We start from the raw sequence: 26,382 nt of genomic DNA on the forward strand, positions 1-26,382 counted from the left end.
AGACAAAATGTTATATAAAGCCCTTCCAATAAAAGAACTGAAATTGTTGGGAAATATTCTAAAAATATTATTAAAAGCATTGAAGTGTTTATTTTAAACAATAACATGCCAAAGTTATGCCAAAGCAGTACAATCAGGCTACCTAGACTACTTTTACCCTCAGGGCATTTTCTGACAATGGTAAATTTGAGCATCAGTTTTGACAGCATCTCTGGGCAAGACATGCAAAACCCTAAACCCTTCCCCCAAGGAGTTGAAACTCAAAGAACTCTATCCATGGATAAGAGTAAAGCAAAGTAAACTTAGTTCACACATTCCTAATCCTAAATGAGTGCAAAAAAACTTGCCTTTGAAGTGATCAGGGTAGGGGTGATTTCGGAAGCTGTATTTGATGTTAAAATCACTAGCTGGATTGTTATATAAATTTTAACTCAAATTTATATTATGTAGTTGATTAGAACAAAACCTAAAGCCATGAATTTAGATTAATGAGATCCTAGACATTAATAAGATCCAAGATGCCAACACTTGCCTGTAGAGTAAGAGACCATCATCTTAGGCATCAAGTAGTCCCATAATATTGTTTAAGGGCAATGTGTATCATAGAATTAAAATTAACAAAAGATACCCAGAAACAAAGTAACTTGAGGGAGGAAAATCCCTTAAAACCATAATTGGAAATACCAGACAGTGAAAAATAATTACTTTGTTCAAAAAAAATAAAGAACAGGCCTTACTACATTTTCAGATAATAGGAAAGTATTTAAAAAGTGGTATATCAGGTATAGGAAAGAACTACACAAAACATTTGTAAATGAATGCTAAATTATTTTAATTAAAAACAAAATGAATGAGTTTAGTCTGTTAAGCAGAGCTAAGGAAAAATTAATGAATTGACTTAGCTCAGAAAAATTTATTTATAATGCAATACAGAAAAACAAAGAAGTGGAAAATTTGGAAGAGAAGTTAAGATACATGAAAGACAGAATGAAATGGATCCTCAATGAGGATAGAAAGAAAAGAACACAGGTATTATTTGAAGAGCTAATGATGAGAGTTTTTCAAAGTTCAACTAAATGAAAGACACCAAACTTAAATCAATAGACTTAAGAAGCCCAGAAAATCCCAAACTATAGGTAAAATAAAACCCCATAACTGAAAACATTATTTTGAAACTATAGAGTATCAAAAATATGATTTTAAAAGTAGCTGGTTGAAAAGAAGACATGAACGTTAAAGTGTGAGACTTTGACCTTACTTCTCCACAGCAATAATACTCATCTGAAACAGTTGAATAATATCCTGATGTGCTGAAAGAAAATAGCTCCTAACCTAAAACTATGTGTATAAGAAAAATATACTTTAATAATGAGATTAAGAAATATTTTTAGAAAATCATGATTAGAAAGTTCAGTAAAGATCATTCTAAATGATGTAGTCTAGGCAAAAGGAAAGTAATCACAAAGTTGGAAGGTCCATAATAAAAGAAAGAATTAAAGGTGAATAAGCTAACATATACCTGGATAATTCTAAATAAAAGTACATGTATAAAATTATAACAATGTCCAACAGGTTTTAATAAAACAAGAGATAATTGAAATTCGTGGCTCAGTAACAAATGTTAGAATGGGAATAGAGGGACCAAAGTGTGCAAAGATTCTTATTTTGTCTAGGAAAATGGTAGAAGTATTAATTGATGTTTTTAGAAAATGTGTATGTTGCATCCTTTTGGGTAGTCAGTAAAATAATAGCAACAGAGTAGTTAAATTCCCAACTAGTATCATGAAAATATTGGAATAAACAAGTAATCCATCTATCTAAAAGAAAACATTCAAAGGACAAACAAATGTAAAATACAGAATAAGAAGCTACATTTGTACCCAAATATACCAGTAGTTACAGTAAATGTAAAATGAATTAAGTCCTAAATGTCCTGAGTAAAATAAAGAGATCATGAGGCTGTCTTAAAAATATAGAATATATCCACATGTTGTTGAAAAGAGATGCTTGTAAAATATAAGGGTACTAGAAGCATAATCGGATAGAAAAGACATAATATTCAATAATTAAATGAATGCCAGGGTAACTTGATTAATATGAGACAAAATAGAGTTTTAAACAATAAAAGATTAATTGAAATAAAGATTATTTTGTAATGGTAAAAGCTTCAATTTATCAATAACATAAAACAATTTTAAATTTGTATGCATTTAACAGCATAGACTCAATATATGTAAAGCAAAAAAGAGGATGGAACTACAAGAAGGAATTTTTGAAAAATAAATATCCTTCTAAATTAATCCAAATAGAATAATCAGTAGTGGGGGGGAACAACAACCAAAAAGCCCATCAATTGCATAGATGATTTTGACAATTTAGTTATCAGACTTGATCTGATGGATGCACATTGCAACCCCAAACTTCAGACCATTGGCTCTTTGAAGCATACACAGAACAAGGTATCATGTGTGGTCCCATTGATATTGCCTTAGTTCAGGACTTCACCAATGATGTTGCTGTTACCACTGTAACTAGACTCTTTCATTTGAGATTCATGTTCTTCTTATCTGACATAATATTTTTTCTAAAAGATAGGTTTAATCATATAATTTTTTTTAAAATTGAAGACCCTTAATACTAATAGGATAAAATCTGAATTTTCTAACATAACTTTCAAGGATCCTTGAACAGAGTCTCTGCCTTTCTTTCCATCTTTATTTCCTCCCAAACCCTCATGTACACTTGTGCACATGCTATTCTAATTCATTTATATCTATCTGAATACCGCCCTCTCTATATCCTCCTTACCTTTGCATGTACTAATCCCCCTACCTGGACTATCTTCTCTTGTTGCTTAATGACCTGATCATTTCTGTATATCCTGGAAGGCACAGCTCAAGTGTCACCTCCCTTGAGGTGCTTTGCCAGCTCAGTCCTCCTAAGTGTTATTCACTTCTTTACTTTCTACCCTAGAATGGTTAATTGTACTTCAGTTTTGTGAATTAGACATTTATATGTCTGCCTATTGTCTTAGATCATAAACTTACAAGCAGACAGGATTATTTTCTAATCATTCATTTATTTAATTATTAGCAGTTATATAAGAAGAGTTAAAAATATTAAATTCATGAATAAAACTAGAATTAAAATGATAATTTAAAGATATTCATTGAAAGAAGCAAAAAGTATCAGTTAAATAATTGGCAGTGAGAAGGGCAATATAAAAAGTATATAGACTAACACAAAAAGAATATCAGATGCGGTACATTTGGTGTGGTAGTCCTAAAACCTTTTAGCATCTTTATGGAAAGGAAACCAGGTAGAGCTGTACAATTTTTGTATTGCAAAATCAAGAGGTTCCCATAAATATCTAACCAAGGACATAATTTTGTTGTACAGTACAATCCTGAGTGATCGCATACAAGTTTTTTTTATTTTTCTTTCTTTTTTTTTTTTTTTATTAAATGAAGCCCATTGTTAGCATCCAGGAAATAATTGTTAGTAATTATGACCATGTGTAGTAATTAAGAAAAGGACTACAGTTTGACTACTTTAAATAATGAGAGAAGTATGTAACACCTTTCAGAAATTCTCCCATCAAAAACAAATAGATTAGGTACCAAGTGTAGCAAGTTTTAATTATATGGAAAAAAATCACTATTTAGGTGGGTAAATGAAGCCACTGCTTTGGGCTGAAAACCACATCCACCCGTAGTATAATTTGTAGCATTTGCTTAAGGTTTACCCATAAGTTCAGACCAAATAATTTATAAAATAAATTTATATACATTTGCTACCTATTTTATTAAATAATGGGTGTCCGAACCCCAACGACTGAGCCTCACATGGAAATAATATAATTCACCAATCTCTTAAACTGCTTCAAAGTTTTGCTCTAGTTTGGAGACTGCATTTCATACCTAGAACATCGTCTGTTGCTAACAGTATAAACCAAACAAAACACACTTATGACAGTCTTTTTGGGGGAACAGCAAGAAAGAAAAACTAAACTGTTAGTTTCGCCTACTAATTACTTTTGAGGCAACGAGTCTCATTTATTGGCCACACTCAGTAGATCAGTTTCCCACCTCCGGTTCAAACTTCTGGGCCTAACTATAGTCTCCACCCACTTGTCATACTCCTTCCCTGTTGCTGAATGTGTTCTTAAAAATAGCTTCTCGCAAAGAGAATAGCCAGTGGCTTCTTGCAAGCTACATATTTTATCTGTTTGAACACCTCTTTCCTACAGATCCCCCTGCTGTTGAACCAGCATTTTTGGAAATCCGGCAAGGACAAGAACGAAGTGTCACTATGAGCTGCAGGGTTCTGAGAGCCTATCCCATACGGGTACTGACCTATGAGTGGCGCTTGGGCAACAAACTATTGCGGACGGGTCAGTTTGACTCTCAAGAGTATACGGAGTACCCGGTGAAGAGTCTCTCCAATGAAAACTATGGGGTTTATAACTGTAGCATCATAAATGAAGCTGGAGCTGGGAGATGCAGCTTTCTTGTTACAGGTAAGATTCCAAATATTTTGTATATGCATATGCAAACATTTTGCAAATTTGTGGAGCATACAATGAGCAACTCAACTGTTCTAATTAGATCTCTATTCATTTATTTTCAAGGCAACTCTATTTCAGTAGTTAAGATAGTTTATGTGCCTATAAAATCAGAAGTTTATAGAATTCAAATAAAGTTAGTAATAAGGTTGGTTATTTTTAGGGTTTCAGTAATAAAATAACAAATGTACTGGCTTTATTTAGATCAAATTGCAGATATTAATACTGTACATATTTTATTCTGCAAGTCTAAAAGCCCCTGTGAACCAGCACCTGCTTTGAATTCTTAATAGCAGAAATAGTGTTCTCTTAATTTTTTCATAATGTATGGTGAATCTCTATTTTGTTCTTGGTGAACCTCTTTAAGTTCACAGATATTTAAAGGGAAAGCAGTAAGAAAGATCACAAATAATGAATTAGAAGTATTAGTACTTTTTGATACCATTAACTTTTAATGTATTAAAAGAAATATCAGGTCTTTATTAAATCTTAGGTACTCATTTAAATTATGTTTATAATCTATATAGTAAAATAAATTTGTAATATTTTTGATGTAGGGTTGAGACATACATGAAAAGAACATACTTCTCTTTATTATTATTTTGTTCTAGGTAAAATAATTTATAATTGTTGGAGTGTTTGTGCAAAAAAAGAAGCAGCTAGACATTGTATATAATCTATACAGGAATCAACCAATAAGTGCGTAAATAGATTGAACAGCATACTGATCTCTCTCACTCTCTCCTTTCCCCTAAAAATTAATTAATTAAAACAAAACCTAAACTCAGTCCTTAGGACAGTATTATTTGCATGGTAACCTAACTGCTAATTTTTCTCCCTAGGAATATTTATAAGGGGAAGAGAATGTAGTCTATTACTCTATAGGGTAATTTAAGTGACATGATATAACTTCAATTCCATGTTTATATATTATTGTCTCAAAGCAATAAGAAGCCTCAAAGACAACTGTTTTCTATATATTGATACAAATGGAATACCTTTCTTTCATGAATCTGCCAAAACAAAACAACACCATAAAATTAACTACATCCCTTTGGAAGCTTATACACATTCTAATTTTCTTTGGTGACACTGTTTTCTAACTTAAGTCTGGTTTAGACTGAACTGACTTAGCAAGATTTTTTCTTTAAGTTTATTTTATTGATTATGTTGTTACAGTAGTTCCAATTTTTTCCCTTTTGCTCCCCTCTGCCCTATACCCCTCTTCCCTCCAGAAATCCCAGCCCCTTAGTTCGTGTCCATGGGTCGTGCATATAAGTTCTTTGGCTTCACCCTTTCCTATATTACTCTTAACACCCCCCTGTCTATTTTGTACCAACTGATGATGCTTCTTAATCCCTGCACCATTTCCCCATTTCTCCCCTTCACCCCTCCCAGCTGATAACCCTCCAAATGATCCCCATACCTATGATTCTGTTCCTATTCTGGTTTACTTAGTTGGATTTTGTTTTTATTTTTTAGATTCAGGTGTTGATAGTTGTGAGTTTGTTGTCATTGTAATGTTCATAGTTTTGATTTCTTTTTCTTAAGTTAGTCCCTTTGACATTTCATATAATAATGGCTCAGTGATGATGAACTCCTTTAGCTTTCCCTTGTCTGGGAAGCACTTCATGTGCCCTTCCATTCCAAATGATAGCTTTGCTGGATAGAGTAATCTTGGTTGTAAGTCCTTGCTCTTCATTACCTTGAATACTGCTAGACAGTCCCTTCCTGTCTGCAAAGTGTCCTCTGAGAAATCAGATGAGAGTCCTATAGGCCCTCCTCTATAAGCAACTCTCCTCCTCTCCCTTGCTGCCCCTAGGACTCTGTCTTTATCTTTCACTTTTGGCATCTCAGTCATGATGCATCCTAGTGTGGTCCCCTCTGGGTCCAGCTCGCCTGGGACCCTCCCTGCTTCCTGGACCTGTATGTCCATCTCCTTCACAAAATTTGGGAAGTTTTCCTCATTTTTTTCAATTCTTCCTCATTCTGCACTGGTTGACTGTTTTTTTATTTCTTATGTTTCAAATCATGGATTTGAACCCCGGTTTCCTTCCCTTCATCATTGGTTTTGTGTGGATTTTCCTTCATTTCACTCAGCATAGCCTTCACTACTTCTCTTATGTGTTTGTCATACTCAAGCATATCTGTCAAGCCTGTGAGCATCTTTATCACCAGTGTTTTGAATTCTGCGTCTGTCAGGTTGTCTATCTCCTCATCTGTTAGGTTGGTTATCTCCTCGTCACTTAGTTCTCCCACTGGAACCTTGACCCATTTCCCCTTTTGGGCCATACTTCTCTGTATCCTCTGTATTCTGACAGGCTCCTGTGTTTGTTTGCCTCTGCATCCCAGGTAGAACTGTCATTCCTGTTATGTTGTAAGGGGCGGAGCCTTGGGGATGCATCAGTACAGTTCGACCTGTTTCACCACGTTTTGGTGTTGTATACAGGGGAGGGGTCTGAGAGGGATCAGTGCCACTTGCCCAGCACTTGCCCCTTTTCCAGGCACCTCTCCCACTTCCACACTGGACTGGCACCCCTCTAGCTGCTGCCCTGGCCATCATTCTCAGACTGGGTGGGTCTGCAGACCTTCTAGGACCGTGGGGGCCCTTTGAACAAGCAGACTCTGCTGAGAGACCGGCAGTTTCTGCCTTCACCCCAACCCCCACTGGTCTGCACAGTCAGAAACAATAAGGCTTGATTTTCTTCAGTGCTGGGACCAGGAGCTGCTAGGTCCGATGAGGAGCTGGGAAAGCTCCCCAGGTGTCCCTTCTGACTTTTTGAAATGTGTGACTGTGCTTTCCGCCGGCCTATTGCTGCTGCTGCTGCCGCTGCCGCAGCCACCACACGGAGTCCTCTCCGCCTGGGTTCCACCCCCTCCTACCTGTCTGGATGAGTATTTCTTTTTTATATCTTTGTTTGATGGACTTCCATGCAGTTTGATTTTTCTGGAACTTCTGGTTGTTTCTAGTTTTGAGGTAGTTGTATTATTTCTTAGTTGCGGAGGGAGACACAGCGTGTCTGTCTATGCCGCCATCTTGGCCAGAAGTCTTCAGCAAGATTTTTATTTGCTCTCTGTTATGTGATCAAAATCCCACTTTTTTAACTAGAATACAAGCTGAGACCAAGAGAAAAACTAGCTCCATTTTCCCATTTCAGATAGGTGGGGTTCAATAAGTAGATTTTGATAGCTTCAGAAATAAATAAATCTGTGATGGTTTGCCCTATAGAAGGAAAGGAAATCGCCCCGTGTATTAATTTGTTTCCAGTGTATGTTTTTACTTTTCAGTCTTCAGGTCAATCTCATTGTTTCAATGTCTTCACATACATTCTAAAATACTTTTGATGAACCGAGAGAGAAATAACTAAATTCCAAATGTAGTATAATCCAGAAAAATATATAAAGAAAATGATTTCATAAAAATAGACTAGAAGAAACATTGAAAGGTCATTAATTCTTCTACTAAAACATATCAGAAGTAATCGTTATGAATTTCCTACAATCCAAAACCTTTTGAAACTATATAGAAGAGCTTGATCATAGTATGTGCAAGGACACATATATTTTCATGCATATATTCATTATCCATAAAACAGATTTGTGAAAATAATTCTCTTTACTTCTGAGAATTAAATTAACTAAGAAAATTTTAAAATTTTATTGTTAAAACTATTTTACCACATTCAAGATGACTCTTTCACGCATCATAAAGCATATATCATTACCCCAAAGTGGACTTGATCTCATTATACACCAAATGTACAGAATTAAATAAAAGGCAATAGCAGCCCTCACATGTCTGTTTATTTTTGTTCCCAGAGAAACTAAAAAATTCATACCTGTTTTCTCTATGTCATGTATAGGTGATATGTTTGGGGGCATGGGGTCAGGAGAGTGGGATTGTGTTTACTGAGAAGTCATTGGGAGATTAAGAATATTTTCCTGTAAAGGAAAAAAAGAAAGTAAGTAAAAGTATTTTGGGAACTATAACTAGCCTAGCTAGTAGTGAACTGTACCTGTTAGAAAAACTGTACCTATTATGAATTATAATACTAGAAAATACTGTATATTTTTAATTTATTTGATTCACTATTATTGTTATGGTGAAGTTAAGCATAGTTCCTTTGTGGTTTAAGTAAGCTTTGTGAACTATGGTAGGAACTGAAATACCATTTATCATGTTTTCTTATGGAAGAATTTTAACAAGTTTTAGTAAGTTTGTATACATAGTTATAAGTGCTTAGACTTGTAAATCATTAAGAATTTGATCAGGCCCTGACTGCTGTGGCTCAGTGGATTGAGCGTTGGCCTGCGAGCCAAGTGTCACTGGTTCGATTCCCAGTCAGGGCACATTACTAGGTTGCACGTCAGGTCCCTGGTTGGGGGCATGAGTGAGAGGCAACCACACAGTGATGTTTCTCTCCCTTTCTTTCTCCTTCCCCCTCTCTCTAAAAATAAATAAACAAACAAATAAATAAATAAATTATTTTTAAAAAGAATTTGATCAACGAAGACATATAAGGACTTGGAGGATGATATATAATAGTCTAAAATATGAATAATTGAAGTTCTAGAAGAAAAGATCAAGAATGGGACAAAAGAAATTTTCAAACCCAGGAATACAACTATATTATGGTACACAAAGCAAGAAAAAGAAAAAGAAAACTATACCTAGGCACACCATAATCCATTTGTAGAAAACTAAAGACAAAGAAAATTTACAAAGCAACCAGAACCAAAATGATATTCTGATGATATCTATGACAATTATCTCATTTTAGCAACAATGTTGGCTAGAATATAATGGAACCACATATTTAAATTATTAAAATCTTTAAAACCTTGTCAGTTTATAATTTTATGTCCAGTAAACTTATACATTAAAATAGGGTCAATTAAGTATATTTTTTTGAAAAATGAAAGCTAGAGAATTAGCAGTCATCAAATGTGAACAACAAAATATGCCAGAGGATACTCTTCATTCTGAAGGGAAGGATTATCAGTGAAAACCAGGGCTTGTAAGAAAAAAATGTGTCCAGGATCTGGAAACAGCCTAAGTGCCTTCCAGTAGATGAATGGATAAAAAAAAAAACAAAACTGTGGTATATTTATACAATGGAATACTACACAGCAGTAAAAAAATAAGGAATTCTTACCTTTTGCCACAGCATGGATGGACTTATGCTAAGTGAAATAAGACAGTTAGTGAAAGATAAATAGATACCATATGATCTCACTTATATATGGAATCTAATGAACAAAATAAACCAATGAGCAAAATAGAATCAGAAGGTTAGAAACATGGAACAGACCAACAGCTGTAACTGGGGAGGGGTGAAGTGGGTACTGGTTGAAAGAAGGTGAAGAGATTAGCCAAAAACATATATGCATGTCCTGTGGAAATGTATAACTGTGTGGGGATTGCCTGAGGAAGTGAGGGGTTTTGAGAGGGCACAAAGGAGGAAAAATTAGGACAACTGTAATAGCACAAACAATAAAATATTTTTTAAAGAAGAAATATAAGATCTTTTATTCTATATTTTCTTGTAGGAATTCATGGTTTCAGATCTTAATCCATTTGAATTAATTTTTTGTGTATGGGGAAAGACAAGGGTTAAATTTTATTCTTTTGGATGTGGATATCCAGTTCTCTCAAAACCATCTATTGAAGAGACTGTTCTTTTTCATTGTGTATTCTTGACACCTTTGATAAAGATCAGTTGACCCAGAAATAAACCATAAGTTTATAAGTGTGCTCTTAACCCACACTCTCACATACATGCAAACACAAAGAAACTTTTGAAGGCAATGGGTATGTTTTTTACCTGGAATGTGGAGATGGTAACATGTGATATACATACGTGCAAACTTACCAAATTGTGTATATTAATTATTTCCAGTTTTCTGTATACTGATTATCCTCAATAAAGCTGGGGAAAAAATGAAATGAAGCTGATAAGATCCAGTAAATAAGTGGGTAACAATATTTTTTTAAAAGTTCATTTTTTTCTTGTATCTCCCTAATAAACAGCGACACAAACAATGCTTAGCAATTACAGCTTGGAGACCCACACACTGTGTTTCTAAATAAAGAATAATTGGAACTTAGTCTTCCCAGTTTATTTATTTATTGTCTATGGCTGCTTTCATGCTATGACAAGAAAGATGAGTAGTTGTACCAACCATATGGCTCATAAACCTAAAGTATTTACTAATCAGCCCTTCAAGGAAAAATCAGCCAATCCTTGGTTTTTAGCAAAAATAATAACATTATAAGTTAAGGCTTATAACATAGTTAGAAATAAAATATCACAACAATAGGACACATAATGGAATTACTTTGACCTATGTTGTTGTGGGAAGTGAGAAGTGAATAAAGACAGCAGAGAATCATGAAGTGTGAAGTGAGATATATTAAGTTTAAAAATATTGACTTTAAATAGAATCAATAAGTTAAATCACTCCATTTTAGCCATATAAAGACTTCTAAAGGTCTCTTTTTTTAAGTGGTTCATCAAAAGAACTAAAATATATTTGAATTTACTCAAAATGTCACAGGAAAAGAGCAACAGATGAACAACAACAAACGCATTGAAAGGACAAGAAAATAAAGAGTAAGATGGTAGATTTTAACCCCATCACATCAATAATTACATGAAATTTAAATGAGCTTAACAGTCTAGTGAGTTATCAGAAAAAGTAGGACTGGATTTAAAAAAAAAAAAAGAAACGCAAGCTCTCTGCAAGATACCGCTGTCTACAAGAAACATGTTAAATGCAAAGTCACAAAGAGGATGAAAGGAAAAGGATGGAAGGATATGAAAACATGCAAACAACAGACGTAAGAAAGCTGACATGGCTATGTTAATATCAGACAAAATACACTTCAACACAGAAAAGTGTTACATGCTAAAAGGGACATTTGATAATAATAAAACAGGAATTTAAAGAAAAGATATAACTTCTAAATATGTACCTCTAATAATAGAGCTTCAAAATTCATAAATAAAATCAGGATAAACAGACAATTCCATAATTAATAGCTGAAGGTTTTAACGTCTATGAGTAATCAAGAGAATACTCCTATATACACCCAGAAAATTACCAGTTTCAGAAGATCTGGAATATACTAGCAAGCAAATTAAACTAATTGATATTTATAGATCATTATACTTACAGGTGTAAACTACACTTGTACACTATTTCATATACATGTAAACTGCTCACCAAAATAGATTAATATACTGATCAAACATTTTTCTTCCAAGATTGGGAGCAAGAGAAAATACTCTCACCAATCACAAATACTGTACTACAGAATCATACCACTGAAATAACACAAGAAAATAAAATGAATGTGAATCAGAAAAGAAGTAAAACTACTTCTATATTGTTGTCTGTGCCCTTGGGCTCTGCATAAATGTTCTTTGGTTAATCCCTTTATCATCTTTCATCCCATTTTTTGTATAAACATAAACATGTGAATCAAAGATATGGGATAGAGAATCTAGAAATTGACTTCTGTGGTCACATATATGATATATACATGGCCAACTGAGTTTTTCAAAGTCACATAATCCATTGAGAAAATGATAGTCTTCTGAATAAATTGCACTAGACCAACTGGACATTGATCCTTAAAAAAAAATTAATACCTCACACTACCTAAAAGATTAATTTAAAATTAATTGTAGATGTAAATATAAGAAGCTAAAACTGTAAAATTCTAGAGAAAACATAGAATAAAATCTATACAAATTCAGAATGTGCAAAGATTTCTTAGAATGTAAACAAAATAAAAGCACCCCTAATTAAAAAGTAATATATCATCATCATCATCATAACTACAATCTTTTTGCTGTTTAAAAGACATCATTAAGAAAAGAAAAGGAAAGCCACAGACCAGAAGAAACTGTTTGAAGTACATGTTTGTGACAAAGGCTCATATCTAGAATATAAAAATAATTATTGAAATTCAATAATAAAGCAAATAGTTTAATAAAAAATTGGCAATGTTTTTTAATAGACATTGCACAAAAGAGCGCACAATTTATCAATAATTACATAAAACTGGTGGCCATCATTACTTACTGGAGAAATGAAGTTTAACCCATAATAACAATACTACACATACTTTAAAATGGCTGAAGTTAAAATATCTGATAGTACCAAGTATTGATAAGAAAATATAGTAACTGAAATTACCACACACTAATTCTGGAAATGTAAAATGCCATTTTATTTTTAAATAGCCTGTTAATCTCTCATAATCTTAGATATGCACTTACCAAGGGATCTGATTATTTCACTTCTAGCTGATTACCCAACAGGAATGAAAGTATATGTCTATACAAAGCCTTATGCACAAACTTTAATAGCATTTTCATTTATAATAACCTCTGATTAGAAATATTCCAAATATCAATTAACAGGTGAAAGGATTAACAACATGTGATCTACTCGTGAAATGGAATTTTAGTCAGTTATAATAGTGGAAAGAGCTACTGTTACACACAATTTTATGGAAGGATGGATTTCAAAATAGTATGTTGAGTGATCAGAACCAGACGCCAAAGATGCATAGTTTTTTTTAAATTTCATTTTTATTAATTTTCTGAATACACAAAAGGAATATTTAGTAATAGGAATTGACTGACTACTAAGGCAGGAGGTAACTTTCTGCACTGATAGAAATCTTTTATATATTATATGGATTGGGGGTGGTGATTAAACAGTAATATATTTTTCTAACTCATCAAAATCTGCACTTAAAATGTGTAGACTTTATTAAATTTAAATTATACCTTAGTGAAGTATTACTGAATACTCCATATATAATAACTAAGGTAGGGTTGGGATTAGGAGGTATTTCATAGTATCAATAGCACCTGTTCAATTTAATGCCATCATGCTTGTAATTTTCCTTATCCATATTCTGTTAATATATTCAAGGTTATTCTTTAAATGAATTGTTCCTCAAGAGTCCTTTGTTCCTTGTTTCTCCTCCAAACTTCTAAACTACTTTTCTTTAGTTAAAGACAGTGAACTGCTTATCTTCACAATATTTCCCCTCTCCTGGATAACTGTCATCTTTTATCAGTTATACCCCTTACTTTAAGCGATAGTGACTGTTACATGTAGAGTATAGAATGATCTAATATGTTGATAACAGAGATCATCAGAAAGATGTGAATCAGGTTTGGGAGGACTCACACTTTGTAAGCAAGACTGTCACTGCTAAGTAGAATAAAGGGAAGACAAAGATATCAGCCTAACAAGGTAGGTCACAGGATTCCAAAACTATTTCTCACAGCTTTCTGATATTATTTTAGGCAGGGATTAGATTCTGTTTGTAGAGAATAAGAGAATAACAGACTGAAGTCACAAATAGTTTTTGGTGAGAGAAAAAGAAACCTTCATAATATTTACCAACACCAGAGAAGAATAAAGCAAAGAAACCCAAATATAGAAGTGAATACATATGCATATGAATATTATATGTTTAGTATTTCTGTTGCCCTGGCTGGTTTAGCTCAGTGGATTGAGCGTCGGCCTGCGAGCTAAGTGTCGCTGGTTCGATCTTCCAGTCAGGGTACATCAGAGAAGGAAAACTCTGACTCCAAAAAACCTCCGCTGCCTTGCGGCATACCTCTTCAGGGGAAAGGCTAAGGGAGTAAACCCCGACAGAAAATCCGGAGCCGGAGTCCCTAAGGCGGTTTGACGTTGTAGTCAACACCGGCAACTCCTGCGGCGCACCTGAACCCAAGCTGTATCGACTCCGTCTTTCCCTTGGACCCTTCAGCTGCGAAGAGAGGGGGGGTCTGCTGCATGGGCAACAGCAGACCCTCCATATTACCCTGCCCAGGCTCTGTAGCTTCAGCGTCATCGCAAGATGTCGATTCAACACGGGAGGAGACAGATACCGTGTCACTCCCGAGTCGGACTGCACAGCCATTCTCGGCGGTGCAGATAGACTCTTAAGAAGCTACACCATCGTCTCTCGAGACGGACGGCTGCCGACGACGACGACGACGAGTATTTCTGTTCTTTTTAAGGGTATTTTTAGCACTTTTAGCACAGTTGGATTTTTTTAGTAGATACTGGGTGGTAATAAAACCAATCTGTGAAAGAATCAGGAAATTTTAATTCTGTGGAATCAAAGCCATCTCCCACACCTCCAAGTATCTAAGCACCTGGCCCTCGCCATCATCCTGAAGGGACGATGAATGGATGAGAACAGCATGAATCTTGTTGCAAAGGCACGCCAGAAGCCACATAAAGGTGAGCAGGAGAGACAGTCCATAGGTGAGAGCCCACACACTGATCCGTCCTCTTTTCTCAAGGGAGAATTTAAGACGAAGCTGTAAGTTGAGGAAGTCAACAGAGGTTTTCATTTTATAAATTCTTTTTGGGTTTCAGACCAGAGAGTATAACCAAAGTCTTATAATTTCATATTACTTAAGAAATCTCCTTTCATAATTCTGATGAACTTTGTCTATCACTAAAGAACTCATCAAAATGGAAGTAACTGGAAGCCTAGGGACTGTTTTGCAGTCAGATCCAGACCAGTGCTTCTTAGCAATATGATAAGAGCTGTTATTTATGCTCTGATCGTTTTCTTATACTATGAGGCTTAATCATAGACCTTTTAGTTATTCTTAGAGAGCCACAGCAATTCCGTTTCAATAACTAGTTTTCTTTATGCTCATCTAAATTCACTTTATTAATTCAAGTTATATGTTTGGGTGAAAATAAATGTTCCTAGAAGATAAACAGTATACCTTCTGGGCTCCTCTCCAGCTCACTTGAACACCTCTTGCTCCCTGCCTAAATGATATTCAGCACATTCATATTCAGCAATGGGCCACCCACACGTGCAGCAACAGCCCTTGCCAAAAGTTAATGTGGCCTGTAAGTACACCATTGAACACTGAGTTCTCTCAGCCTGAGAGCCACTGGGTCCACTCATCCATCTGTTCCCCTCCGTGCACACACCTCAACCAATGCTCCTTCCAATGAACACGAGGCTTCTAGATATTTTGTAACTGTTATGTTTTTAGGAAACATATCGCTTTAAGGAATACATTTATTTGCAGCTTATTGGTTATTCATTATATCTGAGTTAAATATTTAATAAAATACATGTAATTCTCATTCTGGACATTTAGTCAATCAATCTTTGTCTTTATTAACTTCTGGGTTGATGATACTTTCAAATAATGATAAAATAAGGCAATTCTGGTTGGGTCCCAGGGTTAAATTATAATTTAAGTTTCTGTACTCACAATGCACGGAGTAGGATATTTCTTTAATTATTGAAAGTAGTGTCTTATTAGGAAATCCACTAGCTTGTACAGTACGTGTGTGCAAATTAGGGGAATAGTGTCCATTTCTTGAAGCAGATATATCTCTGTTATCAGGGCACATGTAGTTGCAAGAGAACTAGGGCCTGGATACAGTCCCACTTACCCTGTTGCCCACACACACTTTGTAGTGAGCAACCACATCCAAAGATTCTGGATGTTAGAATGAAAACGGCCTTGACCGCATGGGTTCAGAATGTAGCTTTGTCACTTACCAGTTGCTTTCTACAAGGTAAATTGTTTAAGATCACTAATCTTCACTTTTCATCTTTTGTAACAGGAAACTGAAAGAACATTCTCATCTGACAGGGACTGTGAATATTATGAAACATTATGTGTGCAAGTTGATTAGTATAGTGCCTGACAAATAGCAAAAACAACAGACGTGACTTTAAAAGTTTTGTTTCTCTCTGGGAAATACTAGGCACCCATTATTCCTTTAGCCTAGAAAGAACTATTTTATGCTTTCTCCTAATGCTTTAGAAGCCACAATTAGGAAATTTTCTGTGACCAGGGAGAACACAGGAAGCAGGCTTACAAAGACATGAATAGAAAGACATCAGTGAAAAGCATTTTATGATAGTTTCGTGAGAACTCATCCATCTACACAGACATATTTGTAAAATAAAAAGACAAAAGAAAAATCCAGTATCTGAAGGATTTTGCAAGACTAAACAAAAATAAATTGAACCTCTGAAATTGAAATATTACATTGTCTGTGAGTTTTCCCCTTGTTTTGACATACTCTATTTGAAATTTTGTATATTGCTATTTTTACACACACTTTTTTTCAGTTACATAATTCAGATTCACACAGTTTCTACACCCTACAGAAAACCTCAAGGGAGAAGTGTGTAGCCTATTCCTTGACTGTCCTTTTGATGGAAGCTGGAATAAGAAAAGAAAGATAGAGAGGAAAGCCAAAGTGACTGGCATTTGGATTACATGTGAGAAGTCTTTGTAGATTGCCAGAAAAAACAAGGGAAGAAATGCAGTGGTTTATAAATGTATAGGCCCTAGTAAATAAACAGAGATTTTGGTTATTCCATATATTGGCTCATACATACTCTTTTATACTTGAGAGAATGCAGATACTATTTCTCCTTCCTTTCTGTCCATATAAGAATTAACAATGGAGTTTCTAAACTCCTAAGCATGTCAGTGGTTAGGTTCCCCAGCAATATTTCTTAGGTGTGGGCATAGGATGAGCCAGGGGAAATAGAATTGTTCAGAGAACAAGGGTGTATTCACTATTACTATAAACCAAGAGACTTGCAACAAGGATGCAATCGCCACAAACAAGAGATTTGTGCTTTTCCCAGGAATTACACACCATCTATATAATCTTTTTTTTTTTCTTCTGGATTTGCTTCTCTCTTGTGAAATTTAATAACATCTATGGAATTTCTTCTTCAAACACATTATGTCTCTGCTCCCCATACCACTACATGCATGTACAGGCAGGCGTTGGCTCATTAACACACATGGTTATGATACCTTAAAGAAGTGGCATAGTTCTTGAAAGGGTAGCTTATAAATCTTTATATATGGTCAAAGAGAATCACAAAGTCAACCTAGAGCCATCACTATGACACTGCCATACGTAGCCCTCCAGACGCCACTCTGACCTTGTGCTTCCTTCACCCACTGACACTTGACATGTACTCTTATTAGTTAAAATTTAAAAAATATATATAAATTTAAGTTTTGTATTCTCTCTGTCTTGGAAGTATTTCCTACAGTGTTTCCAAATATTTCTAATAATTTTATTTTATCCTGACATTCCTGCTATAATACACAGTGAAGAAAATAGGGACCAAACCCTCACAGTTTGAAAGCTAGCTTTATGTGTATATTTAGGTGAATGATGTAACCTCTCCTCTTTTTCACAAAATATCCATTTGGATCTTTTTGAGGAATCATCTTCAGGCTAGACAACGGTAGTTGTCTGTTTTAGTATAGTGATTATGATCTTATGAACCTGCAAGGTTTGCAGTGTAAACCAAGTAATATCCCTTTGCATGTTTGCACTTCCTAACCTCTGTAAAGACTAAAATAAGATAATGTTTTTTAAAGTACTTCGTAGATTGTAAATTCCTATGTAAATTTGAAATACAATTTTCATCCCTCAAGATTTTTCTTGCTCCACAAGTCTGTGACTAGAGAGCTAAGTTAAATAAATAACTTTTAAACAGCAACCCCAGGCACAAAATTCTGGTACATGTCCCAAATTCTGGATGCGGTGTTGGCGAGTGAAGGCCCTTGGGCAAAAGCTATATACACAAAGGGATAGTTGAAGTACAGAATTACAGACCTGCCTTTTCTTCTTTCTCTTCATACAAGTATCTCCTTCACCAATAGTCAACCATCTCTATTCCCAGAAAAACTCTCCGGATTATTTTTCTTTAGAACATGTGATTTTTATACACTTGAGTCTTATTTAGGTATTTGTAAGTAAATGTCAGTGAATTTATAGTTTTTATTTCCAAGCTTTCTCTAAACCCTTGCCAATTTTCTATTTGCGTGACAATTGTGAAAGCTAATTGTTTCATCAAGTCTAAATATCTTTTTAAAATTTTGGACCAGACTCTAATCTAAGCCTATTTTGGGAAAAAAAAAACCAAACTTCTTTCATATTTTGCATCACTTTTGGCAAGGTACATTCAGGATTTTAGAATGAAAGAGCTATTCATTTAAGTGGCAATGTTATTGGGTAAATGCCTGTGTTTATTTTATATTACTCAGGACAATTATAGATATTTGGTGTGTAAACCAATATTTTGTGTCAATATTTTGCTTTCTAAACTTATGTCTAAAGGGGTAAGATTTGACTCAACTATGTTGAAATAATATTTCATTAGTTAAAATAAATAGAAACTTACTTAAATTTGTCTAGTTTTAAAATTGTTTCAAGTTCCTGTGCTTCTGCATAATAACAGTGAAACCAACTATGGAACTCTTCCTAGAAAATTTTATTTTACTTTCTCTTCTTTCTTTATCGTTTTGCAATAGGGGGTGCAATAGGAGATTAATGTTTATTGACTACTTAATATTTCTCTAGTGCTATGGTGGGTTTTTTAAAAAAGGGTATTTCAACTAATGTAAATACATAGAATAACTGTACATTGCATACAGGGTTGGGAAAAAGTAGGTTTATAGTTGTTAGTATGGAAAATAATACAGTAATTAATAAATAATAGTACAAGAATAAACTCTGTTTTGTGTACTCACAACTGTTAATCTACCTTGCCCCACCCTGAATTTTGATCCATTTGAATCTTTAGAAATATCTTTTTAACCCAGCTAACTTAATGAAATAATTATTTTTGAGACCCAAAAACTTAATTCAAGGTGTTCTTATAGTAACAAAATAAATTTGTTATTACTAATTCTTTATATGGCAGATACCTATACAATTGAAATAATGCACTCTTTTTAAATATGGGTATGTACAGCTAGAGCATTTGGAGGTTTGGTAAAATGCTTTTGTTGCAGGAAGTAATTGCTAAGCCATGTTACTTCTGAAAGCCCTGTTTGGCCAGTCACCTAACTTCAGTCTGGGTGATTTCTCTTTTAATAACTAATAGCAGGATTCTAAGTAAAGTAGTCTTTGCATTTCATCATTTTCATATTTTCTGCATCTCAGTAAATGGGTCTAGAAACCATCTTCTTGAGCCTTATATTAATGGTCTCTACCCTCCTAGAAATTAAGGAAAAGGCTAAATTATGAATACTTGAAGATGATTTTTAGAAATTAATAAAATTGGACCTTGTGTTTATTTCACTTTTCAAATATTAAAATAAACTTTTTTTAACTTAGACAATTTGAACCCATTAGTTTTATTTGCTCACAAATAGATATTTCTGTAAACATATTTCTTCTAAAGTTATAATAATTTAAGAAGTAGCTGTAAAGACCCTGGTTGGGTTGCTCAGTTCGTTGGAGTATTACCCCATACACCAAAATGTTGTGGGTTTGATCCCTGGTCAAGGCACATACCTAGGTTGTGTGTTCTATCCTGGTCAAGGAATGTATAAGAGGCAACTGACTGATGTTTCTCTGTAACATCAGTGTTTCTCTCTCTTTCTCTAAAGTCAATAAAAACATACTCGGGTGCGGATTGAAAAAAAAGGAAGTAGTTGTAAAGGAAATTTGAATTATATCGTAGGACAGTATATTTAAGTCAATGTAAGGTATTGAAGCAAACTATTAAATGGCTAAATTATCAGTTTTCACACAAGTTTAAGCACGTTATTCCAATGTTTTTTTGTTGTTCATTAGGAAAAATATTAAAATCTTCTTAATTACTTATACTATTGTGCTTTATGCTAACACATTTTAATAAAAAATGGGATTTGTGTAAAGCTATTTCAAAAGTATATCATGAGAATACTGCCTTATAGCACTTTTTCCAAATGCATCTTATAAGAATATGTGAATAACCTTAATCAGCTTCACACCTACGTGGATCAAGCAAGAAAATTTAATGCTTAATAATTGAGGTTTGTCAACTCTTAGGTAATGTAGTCACATAATTATCCTATCCTAACATCAGTTTTTGTTATTCCAGTAATGTTCTTTGATGATCTAATGATTATCCAGTAACTTTTATTTATTTACATAAAATTTTAAGGAATATTTTTGTAAAGGTTTTTATTAAGAGATCTACAACTAAACTGACATATCTTATTTACCATAAGAAAATAAAACCTTAAAAACAAACTAAAAAGATTTGGGTTAAAATATTTTATCTGCATTAAAACTGGAAAATGATAAGTCTTTCAAGGTCCTGCTGCAAATGCTGATTAATATTTTGAGTGTTCTGTTCTGGGAGACAGTTTCATCAATTATATTAATGTTATACTAGAAGGAAGAGTAATTTTAAAAAGGAAGGATAGTTATGATTTGGGTAACAAAAATGATAAGAATTGAACCGTAAAATGAAATCACAGAAAAGCATTTTGTTTAAGGTGTCAAGATTTGTGAGAATAAAACCAGAGTTTTAGGGACTTCTGATCTTTGCCATGCTCAGTCACTAGAATGTAGGCATGAGAAATGCAATCATCAGAAAAGTACACTCATTAATTTGTTAAACAAACAAGAGTCAAATGGTTTTTTTGATGTACAGTTTATCCTGGCTGTGTGGCTCAATGGATTGAGTGCAAGCCTGTGAACCAAAAGGTCACCAGTTCAATTCCCATTCCAAGATTTCTGGTCCAATCGATCCTTCTCTCTTTCCCTTCCTCTCTCTTGAAATAAATAAAATCTTTTTTAAATAAATAAATAAATAAACTGTAATAGTTAAAAGCAATAAACAATCTAAAAGATAGATCTACAAATGAAAGAGAGAAAAGAGACACAGAGATGAATAGGTAAAGTTTCCTTTCATAGATGAATTTAGCCATAAATCCCATAAAGCTTGTTCCCAGATTCTATTACTATATTTCCTTCATAAAAATGCTTTCCACATAGTATTGGGAACTTTTCAGTTCCTAAAGTAAATTTATGAACATATATTTGTTGAAAATATTATTTTAGTGAATAGATTTTGTTTAACTTTTATATATATATATATATGTGTGTGTGTGTGTGTATATATATATATATATATATATATATATATATATATATATATATATATATATATATCGTCGTCGTCGTCGGCAGCCGTCCGTCTCGAGAGACGATGGTGTAGCTTCTTAAGAGTCTATCTGCACCGCCGAGAATGGCTGTGCAGTCCGACTCGGGAGTGACAGTGTCTCCTCCCGTGTTGAATCGACATCTTGCGATGATGCTGGAGTGTCCTCTCCAGTGAAGCTGAAGCTACAGAGCCTGGGCAGGGTGATATGGAGGGTCTGCTGTTGCCCATGCAGCAGGCCCCCCCTCTCTTCGCAGCTGAAGGGTCCAAGGGAAAGACGGAGTCAATACAGCTTGGCTTCAGGTGCGCCGCAGGAGTTGCCGGTGTTGACTACAACGTCAAACCGCCTTAGGGACTCCAGCTCCGGATTTTCTGTCGGGGTTTACTCCCTTAGCCTTTCCCCTGAAGAGGTATGCCGCAAGGCAGCGGAGGTTTTTTGGAGTCAGAGTTTTCCTTCTCTAATGTGCCCTGACTGGAAGGTCGAACCAGCGACACTTAGCTCGCAGGCCGACGCTCAATCCACTGAGCCAAACCAGCCAGGGGGAGTATATATATATATATATATATATATATACATTTGTTCCAGATATGAAATGGGAACACTAATACAAATTGCTTTCAAAAAAGTTATTTTGGGGACTGAGAAACTCATTTATTTAGCAGTTTTAATTTGAAAAGATATAACCTACAAAGGAAATAATAACTTGACCAAAGCAACTATACCTTATACTTGGCAAATTTAAAAGCTTTCAATAGATCAGACCTTTGTCCAAGGTTCATTGGCAAATATGTTTTCCCATAGTGTTGGTTCCCTTTTCATTTTGATGATGTTTTCTTTAGCAGTGCAGAAGCTTTTTAATTTGATGTAATCCAATCTTGTTTATTCTTTCCTTTATTTCCCTTGCCCTAGAGGATGATGTATCAGCACCACTAGAGAGTATTATGCTTAGTGAAATAAGCCAGAGGGCAAAAGACAAATACCATATAATATCACCTAATACAGGAACCTAAAGAACAAAACAAACAAATGAGCAAAATAGAACCAGAGGCATGGAAACAAGGAACAAACTGACACTGAGCAGAGAGGAGGGTGGAGGAGGATGAGGGAGGAAAGAAAGGGAAGGGTCTAGTCAAGGAACAGATATAAAACCAATGGACACAGGCAACAAGTTTGGGGACTGACTGTGGGAGCAGGGGAAGGGGAGCAAGGCAAGGGAGAGCTTTGGGGGGAAATTGGGACAACTTTAAAAGAACAACAATAAAAAAAGGCAAAAGATAATACAAGTTTTCAAAAGAGATCCAAGTGATTTGTAAAAACTGACACTATTGTCAATAATATTATTATTTAGCCAATCAATAAACTTGATCTCCAGGGCTGTGAATTCTAAGGAAGGTCTTAAGTGCTAATGTGTGGTCACTGGACAGTTTGCCTCAGTGTGGTTTTCACAGCCCTGACTCCAGTAGAAGAAAATTGATCTACATAAGGGATGAATAAAACCAGTTATGTTGCAGTTTTAAAATAATGTCATAACGATTGGTTATTTAAAAATATATTAGCTGTCTCAACGGGAAAAGAAAATATAAACACATCTCCACCTCAAGTACAAAGATATCTAACCTAAAGGGTTTAGTCAGGTTATAAATTGTTACAAGTCTTGCTTTTTTATTTATGAACTCCACACAGTCATTAATTGAGAGATGCTGTTATTGACTTCACAGCTATATAATTTAGTTGTTATGTTTTTGTTTCCTGCACACATATTGACAAGTTATTCCAGTTGAAGACATTCTTGATGACATTCAGTTTTATTGCTGCTCTAACATTCACCTTAATTCTAGGATAAATTGTTCTTTGTCAGTTACAATAGTTGCTTTTGTGAAGTATTACTTAAATGTTTTCCATTTTGCATTTTTTCTTCATATTCACCACCTTTCTTGTCCAATGAGAATGGACATAATCCATCAATCCAGTAATAATTCTTTTATTATTTACTTCTAATGAAATGCAGACTACTATTAAATATCACATGACTGAATACCAAATATAGGTAACACAGATGAGTATATTGATTCTTTTACAATTTCCTTTGATTTCACAAAAGTGAACCTTTTGTTCTCAAACTTCTCCTTATGCCTTATTTTTAAAACCTTTTTGCATTGTTTTGAATCAAAACAAGAAGCTTTCAGAAGAGTAGGACCCCAACAGGTAATGGAATTTTTCACTCCTTTTCCAGGATAAGAGGCATACAGTTCTTTTCCATCTCATTTAGAAACTCTAGTGCCCATTCAGTCTTTGAAGACTGAAAAGTTATGAGTCTAGCCACAGTACCCACTCAGAGGACCAGTGATGATGACTTGTTTTATGCAATAATTTATAAATTTATCACCCTTTCTTTATCTCCCAAATCATGTCTTTTGTTTTAAAGACAGTGTCATCTTACTAGTTTCCTGCCAAGAGTTTTTCACTCATCTAATCTATTTTCTTCTTACCCATCAGTTATAGTTGTAAAATATGAAATGGATTTATATCATATTCCTGATTTAAAAACTTAGAAAAATACCAGTTTCTGTAGAAGCATTTCTTTTCTTTTAAAAATGACTCAAGAGTCATTAATTTCAAGAAAAGAGAAATTATGATTTCAACTGCAAGTTCTTTCTTCTTCCCTGTGAAGGAATGAGAGAGCTACATAGATTTTTATGTGTGTTATGTCTAATAAATTATAATGAGTAATTCATGGCCTTAGTCCATGTGTCTAAACACAATATGACTCTGTCTCAAAAGCACTTGACTGTGTTGGGTAGCATCTACTAAAAATTCATACAGGCAGAAATCTGTGATTCAACGATTTTGAGAAGTCTTATTTATTTATTTTTTAAATAGCATGTCATCAGTGTTTCAATTTGCCATGGATTTCTGTAGCTGCTTTTCTTGTACCAATAAATATAGTTTTGAAATGTTTTAAATTGTTATCAATATATTACATTTGATACTTTGCAAGTGTGTTTTTGTTAAATTAGCATTTTTGAATATTTGCTCCCTTAATTATTTGATATCACCAAGTTCTTTCACACTGGGAATTGAAATCAGTAGATTCACCATATTTTTTTTTTTCTTTCCCCACTGAAGTGAGTACTGGCTAAAATAATTTGAGACTAAATATAAAACATCTTATCATATCAAGCAAGACACTTCGTAAATAAGCAGTGACCTGAATTCTTATCTTATTTAAGTGCTTGCAACAATGCAAGCCATTGTTAAAGAGTTGATAAGAACATTTCTGTTCTTCAAAAGTGCACATTTTGGTAGGAAAGATGGTTATAGCATGTTATAGCCATACCAGATCTCGTGAGAGTTCTAAAATACTGTCTGTAATATTGTATATTCATTTTTCTCCCCCTAAGATCATACCTTACTTTTCCTCTTTTCTTATCTCTCCATGAACCAACCTTATCTCTCTGAAGATTCTCTTCTTTAAGATCAATAAAGATATTAGATATGTCTCTCATAAAGCCTATCTTTGGTCCCAATAGACAGTATTAATTATTCTTTTATAGAAGGTCCCTTAGTGTTTTTTTTTACCATTTTCTATTGCATTTTTTTTCCTTCATATGTATTTATAAGTTCCATTTTATGGTTCCATTATCTGTAGTCTAATTCTACTGTTTATTGTCATTATTAATAACTCATAGAGAAACATCTTCTTGTGTGTTACTAATTATTTTGAATTCATAATTATTGAGGTTCTATTTGGAGAAATTTCTGCAGTCTTAAGTGAAAGCACTCCAGGTGGTATCACTAGCCAAGGATGTTTTTTTGTCGTTAATGTAGTGTTTTTGTCATCTTCTTCCTATGCTGATGAGGAGCAGTTTTTTTGTAGGATAAAATGTATCTAAGACTGTTGCTTTTACTGATTTTAATCAAATGTACTGGCCTCATTTCCAGCTTCTCATCTGGGACTGGCTCATTAACCTCATCTGTTATGGGTCTAAAATCCATCTCCCAAGGGTACAAAGCAACAACACTTCTTTTCTCTCTGAGTTCATATTCATTGTTTGGTTTTCAGTTCTTTGTTTTTGACCCCTGATAAATAATTCTATTTCTTACTTGTAAGCCTAAGTATGTAATAAAGTTTTCTGTTAAATTTTAAGCTAGTACTTTAAGACCAGGAGAGTGACATGTCATAGCTTCTTATTTTTTACTTTGAACTTTACACATAATATTCTATTCTGCAACCTCAATTTAATCACTTTTTAAGAGCTTTATGCAAAATAGAATGAATATACTTTTTCATGAATTCTATTTAAAACTTTGAATGACAAATTTCTCCCTGTGCATATTTTAAGAATATTTTTTAAATTTAAGATCTTTATATAATCATACATAATGTACCTAAAAATTATCTGCTAGTTTAGATAATGAATGTAATTCTAGGTCAGTTAGTCTAAAAACATTTACACTGCAACAGTGTTGCATAAGAATAAAACTAGAATATAAAAGAGAAAAAATACTTTTTGGCATGCTCGTGAAATGACAAAAAATATAGACCTGGATGATGAAAAACAAAAAATAATATTATGAATTTTTTTACTGTTCTACTGGCAGGCTTCATGTTTGGTTGTAAGACCTGGACTGTTGTAAAGATATATCCTGATACTACTGTGAGCTTCTTAAAAAATGAACATAAAAATATTGTGTATATATATTTTTTAATTTTAAGGTAAATTTCTCAAAATCAAAAACATATTTCTAAGTCTAAATACATATTCTTTTAAAATCACTCACTGGTTTTCATCTTATTACATAGATCTGTTAATA

General features: G+C 34.0%; 1 protein-coding gene across 1 annotated transcript in view; it reads left to right on the plus strand.

Moving 5' to 3' along the window:
- The window catches only part of MDGA2 (MAM domain containing glycosylphosphatidylinositol anchor 2), an 849,851-nt gene that overhangs the window by 725,132 nt on the left and 98,337 nt on the right, over nt 1–26,382 (plus strand). The window contains exon 9 of the mRNA XM_090270100.1: nt 4,250–4,519. Coding sequence (XP_090126226.1) covers nt 4,250–4,519 — 270 coding nt within the window. The remainder of the gene's footprint in view (nt 1–4,249; nt 4,520–26,382) is intronic.

This window comes from Furipterus horrens, unplaced genomic scaffold, assembly GCF_987537825.1.
Source record: "Furipterus horrens unplaced genomic scaffold, mFurHor1.1.pri manual_scaffold_3, whole genome shotgun sequence".
Classification (NCBI taxonomy): domain Eukaryota; kingdom Metazoa; phylum Chordata; class Mammalia; order Chiroptera; family Furipteridae; genus Furipterus; species Furipterus horrens.